Source organism: Babylonia areolata, chromosome 4 (genome assembly GCF_041734735.1).
Source record: "Babylonia areolata isolate BAREFJ2019XMU chromosome 4, ASM4173473v1, whole genome shotgun sequence".
Taxonomy (NCBI): domain Eukaryota; kingdom Metazoa; phylum Mollusca; class Gastropoda; order Neogastropoda; family Buccinidae; genus Babylonia; species Babylonia areolata.
This window is the reverse complement of record NC_134879.1, coordinates 56283356-56289334: the sequence shown is the minus strand read 5'-3', so window position 1 is coordinate 56289334 and position 5979 is coordinate 56283356. Positions and strand designations below refer to the sequence as shown.

The following is a 5979-nucleotide window of genomic DNA, read 5'->3' as shown; positions in this document are numbered from 1 at the left end:
CCTTTACCCCCCGAAAACTGAGAATGGCTGCCTGCTTGGCGGGGTAAAAACGGTCATACACGTAAAAGCCCACTCGTGTACATACGAGTGAACAGGGGAGTTGCGGCCCACGAACGTAGAAGAGGAAGAAGAAGAAGAAGAAGAAGAAGAAGAAGAAGAAGAAGAAGAAGAAGCTTCCTCTTTTAAGTGGCGGTGGTCCCTAGGAAAACCCACCTCTGATGTATGAGAGAACGAGATAAACGTCTAGTTTGTTTGTTTGGTCCAGAATGTGGGATATTTGTGTTTTCTATACTTAATCGATGATGATGAATGATGATGGTGGAGTGTATGTGCAGGGATGTTATGGCAATGCTGCTATGATGGTCTATTTTGGTTTGGGACTACTTCACAAAGCTGTACTCTCATAACATATCCCGGCGTTAACTATGCTGAGAGATTCAGTCACCTGCAGTGCAATGCTGGTCAGCAACAGTTTCACTTTCAGTGTCTCAAGAAGGCGTCACTGCGTTCGGACAAATCCATATACGCTACACCACGTCTGCTAGCCAGATGCCTGACAGCAGCATAACCCAACGTGCTTGTCAGGACTTGAGTGCATGCCTATATATTTGTGTACCTGTCAGAGTGGATTTCTTTTCACAAAATTTTGCCAGAGGGCAACACCCTCGTTGCCATGGGTTCTATTTCAGTGCGTTAAGGGCGTGTTGCACATGGGACCTCGGTTTTTCGTCTCATCTGAAAGACTAGACACTCAGTTTAATTTTCCATTCAAATTTGGGAGAAAGGGCGAGAACGGGATTCGAACTCACACCCTCGGGGACTCTCTATATTGGCGGGTGAGTGTCTTAACCATTGTGCCACCTTCTTCCTTGTTGGTCAGCAACAACACATCTAAAGACGCTTCTGTGGTGTGGACAGTCCTCGGCTGTGTGTGGTGACAGTCTTCCCTTTTTGCCTACAGCACACTCAACTCTGGATAGGAGCCGGCCGCGGCCCAAACACACACACACACACACACACACAAAAGCTCCCCCCAAAAAACACTTCTGGGGCCATATTCCCGACAAAATTCATTTTGTTTTCAAGCAAGTTACCTTTAACATTGTAGGGACCCCCGCGCGCGGTACAGTTTACCTTGAAGGTTAAGTTATTTTCGTAATCAAGACACGCGCAGTGCACTCAGGCACCAAACCCACATTTATTGAAAATCCCGGTAATTCCCTTTTGCGCATGCTGTTTCACTTCTCACGGCACCACAGTTCAGAGCACTGTCCAGAGAGTTAGTAAAGCACGTGCTGTCCGCAAAGTACGCCTGTTTCCTCAACAAAAACAATGCTACAAAAGGATCCGCCATGCTTCATGGGCAGCACCCTTGGCACGGAGTAAGGGCAGGTACACCTGGAGTGGAGTGATGGCCTAGAGGTAACGCGTCCGCCAAGGAAGCGAGGGAATCTGAGCGCGCTGGTTCGAATCACGGCTCAGCCGCCGATATTTTCTCCCCCTCCACTAGACCTTGAGTGGTGGTCTGGACGCTAGTCATTCGGATGAGACGATAAACCGAGGTCCCGTGTGCAGCACGCACTTAGCGCACGTAAAAGAACCCACGGCAACAAAAGGGTTCTTCCTGGCAAAATTCTGTCAGTATAGCGACGCGCTCTCCCTGGGGAGAGCAGCCCGAATTTCACACAGAGAAATCTGTTGTGATAAAAAGAAAATACAAAATACAAATACCTTTCAGTTTCAGTAGCTCAAGGAGGCGTCACTGCGTTCGGACAAATCCATATACGCTACACCACATCTGCCAAGCAGATGCCTGACCATCAGTGTAACCCAACGCGCTTGGTCAGGCCTTGAGAAAAAAAAAGAAAAAGATAAGCGTACATACATAAATAAATAAATAATAATTATGATATAAAAAAAGATAGTAGTAATGAAAATAATGATTAATAAATAAATAATTAAATAAATAAGACAACAATGATGATAAATAAGCAAATAAATATAAAACATGAAGACACACATTCACACATAAACCCACACATGCATAACAGATATGCCCCCAAAACGCAGTTTCACAGATAACAAATACCTTTCACCTTTTCACACAAATACCTTTACCAGCATGCACGATGGTCTCTTGAATACGTTCCCTGATGGGGCTCGAACCATGACCTCCTTGTCGTCAGTCCGCGACACTGACCACTTCGCTACTGCGGCTGTAATCTGAGAAGACGAACATACTGCTGGCGTGTAGACGAACATACTGCTGGCGTGAAGACGAACATACTGCTGGCGTGTAGACGAACATACTGCTGGCGTGTAGACGAACATACTGCTGGCGTGTAGACGAACATACTGCTGGCGTGTAGACGAACATACTGCTGGCGTGTAGACGAACATACTGCTGGCGTGTAGACGAACATACTGCTGGCGAACATACTGCTGGCGTGTAGACGAACATACTGCTGGCGTGTAGACGAACATACTGCTGGCGAACATACTGCTGGCGTGTAGACGAACATACTGCTGGCGTGTAGACGAACATACTGCTGGCGTGAAGACGAACATACTGCTGACGTGTAGACGAACAAACTGCTGGCGAACATACTGCTGGCGTGAAGACGAACATACTGCTGGCGAACATACTGCTGGCGTGTAGACGAACATACTGCTGGCGTGTAGACGAACATACTGCTGCTGGCGTGTAGACGAACATACTGCTGCTGGCGTGTAGACGAACATACTGCTGGCGTGTAGACGAACATACTGCTGGCGTGTAGACGAACATACTGCTGGCGAACATACTGCTGGCGTGTAGACGAACATACTGCTGGCGTGTAGACGAACATACTGCTGCTGGCGTGTAGACGAACATACTGCTGCTGGCGTGTAGACGAACATACTGCTGGCGAACATACTGCTGGCGTGTAGACGAACATACTGCTGGCGTGTAGACGAACATACTGCTGGCGTGTAGACGAACATACTGCTGGCGTGTAGACGAACATACTGCTGGCGTGTAGACGAACATACTGCTGGCGTGTAGACGAACATACTGCTGGCGTGAAGACGAACATACTGCTGGCGTGTAGACGAACTAACTAATGTCACCACGAGAGCAAAGGCAACGGAAAATCCCACTATAGAATCCGACATTCTGTTTTGATTTTATTCCATGATGAATCGGGCTGAAGATGTCGGTGATGTTGTTTTTATGACCGTCCATTCACTGGTTTGAGACGACTGAGACAGGGGTGTAGGTCTACTACTCTTTACGTTTCCTCCAGGACTGTGTCCGATGGCCCTACCACAAACTGTAACAGAGCAGGGTTGAGCTGCTGTCTTCTTTGAATGCCGATTAAAGTGCTTGAACTTGGTTCCCCAGTTCGGTTTAAAAAAAAAAAAAGTCACTTAAAACACACACCTCTTCCATTTAACCTACCATTTGATTGCCTGACTAATGTACTACTTGAACTTCTGCTGGTTGTTTGTCTGTGTGTGTATGTGTGTTTATTTGTGTGTATGTGTGTTTATTTGTGTGTATGTGTGTATGTGTGTTTATTTGTGTGTATGTGTGTACACACGATTGGGTGTTGTGTGTGGTGTGTCGTGCTTGGATGCTTGTATATTTATGCATGTATAATGTTAATTGTGGAAGCGACTAGCCCCCTGTTAGGGAGGCATATAAACACGTGGACGGACAACCAAGAGGAAAAACAAAACAAAAATCCTTGGTTCGGTGTTCTGCCCTTAACGTTCTCTCTCTGTCTCTCCTTCTCTCTCTCTCTCTCTTTGTCTTTCTTGATATGATATTATTTTGTTCTTTCCTTCTTATCTTATTATTAATTTTTTTTATTAGTTTGTTTGTTTCATAGCAGTAGTAGTAGCATCATTGTGTTTTTATTTTGCTTTGTTTGCATGTAGAATTTCTTTGCCCTGAGGGCCGGATGAAAAAAAAAGCATGTCCTTGCTTATTGCACTTCCGTCATTACAGAAAATTCATTCAATATGCTTTCATTGTCTCTCTACGTGGTGCACTGCCTTTGGGCATTGCAGTAAGTTCAACGGCGTAGCGGACTTTCATTAAACAATAGTCCTCAGAGCTGGTACAGTTCAACGCCAGACAGATATCCTGACAGACAGAAACTAGAAGTATGTCGTTGCTGATCTCAGAATTCACATTATTTTTTTTCCTTTAAAAAGAAAAAAGAACGAAAGCATACCAAGCACATAACAGTATAATATCAAATACACCAAAGCATGATGATCACCATTAACACGATATTAGTTATTCTTTTACATGAATACCAGGAGCACATCATTTTCTTCTTTTGCACCCTCGCCAGGTGATTGCTGTACTATTTTTTTCATCTTCAGTACCGTCTACAAATGGTTCCAGACTATTCAGAACTACGCTCCAAACTGATCTGAAAAGACTCAAAGCGAAGAATATGCCCGACTCATTACAAAAACAAACAAACAAACAAAAAAAATAAAATGAAATAAAATAACCTTCACTGGCGTCCTGTTCAATACTTGGTGAATCCGTCACAGCCGTCCATCCATCAGCATCTCTTTTCTTTTCTCTGCTCTGACAGAGTTCTAAACCCTGTCCCTGCCTTTGTTTTGTTTTTTTGTTTTTTTGTGGTTGTTTTTTTTTTTACAGACGAATTCATCTGTCTGGACAGCCGCACTCGCGTGGCAAAAGGCTGTCTGTTTTTTACCGTGTCTGTTTGACAGAAGTCGTCCCTCTGGAACCATAGGTCTTTTTATTTTTTTATTTTTTTTTTTTTACATCGTCCGGGACAGCGTGTTTGTTGTGGACAGCGACCATCGTTCAGTCTCCAGACACATTGTTAAACTTGTTCCGTGCCCTTTTTTTTCTTTTTCTCTCTCTTTTTTTTTAACACATCGTTAATCTGATATTAAACTAAACATCGTTCATCTGATATTAAACTAAACATCGTTCATCTGACATTCAACGACATCGTTAATCTGATATTAAACTAAACATCGTTCATCTGACATTAAACGACATCGTTAATCTGATATTAAACTAAACATCGTTCATCTGACATTCAACGACATCGTTAATCTGACATTAAACGACATCGTTAATCTGATATTAAAAACTATGCATTACAAGAGCAGTGAACGAGTCTGAGAGAGTGTGAATGAATGTCTGGGGACGCGACGGCTCTCCGCTTGGCTTTTTATCACAGATTGACATAAGCTTACAGCTGGGCCTAGAGCAAAGGGATATGATCAATAGTTCCTCCACTACAATGGGAAGTCACTTACAGCTGCAGTCTTTTGTGAAGGCCCTTGCCTGTCGGACTAAGAAGCAAGATTGCACTGGCTCTTAGTGTTGCAGCCTCAGGGACAAGTTCCTCTTTGGGAACTTTTCCAACGCCCACTGTCCCCCAAAACCCTCTTGGCCGAGAGGGTGGGAATGGAACTCGGGCAAGACACTCTCATGCCAAATCCAATTCCTGTCGGGGACAGCAGTTGCCTCCTCTGCTGTCTTGATAGGTTTAGTCGGACACGACTATCATACATTGCATACAATCTGATATAGAGAAAGGTTGTCTGAGACAGTTCCCCCACCCCCACCCCACACCCCCACCCCTGAAATTATGTCTCGGCGTTCGGTGTCATCATGGCTGACCGCGTTGGGCCGTCATCGGAGGAAATTCCGGCCAGGTTCGGTAGGACTTCAATCATCATCATCATGGCATGCATCTTTTCAACGACCGTGCATGGGTATGCGTGTGTATGAGTGTGTGGTTTGTGTGTGTGTGTGTGTGTGTGTGTGTTTGTGCGTGTGTGTGTTTGTGCGTGTGCATGTCTGTATGTCTCTGTGCACGTGTATGTATGTGTGACAGTGGTGATTGCAGTCGTCACTCAAACCCCCGAACCCCCACCATCCTCCCACCTCCAAGAACATACATTAAAAAAACAAAAACAAAAAAAACCCAA

At 44.7% G+C, this 5979-nt stretch overlaps 1 protein-coding gene across 1 annotated transcript in view; it reads left to right on the top strand.

Moving 5' to 3' along the window:
• Positions 1-5659: 5659 nt before the first annotated feature.
• LOC143281498 (uncharacterized) overlaps positions 5660-5979 on the top strand; it is a 4811-nt gene continuing 4491 nt past the window's right edge. The window contains exon 1 of the mRNA XM_076586707.1: positions 5660-5708. Coding sequence (XP_076442822.1) covers positions 5660-5708 — 49 coding nt within the window. The remainder of the gene's footprint in view (positions 5709-5979) is intronic.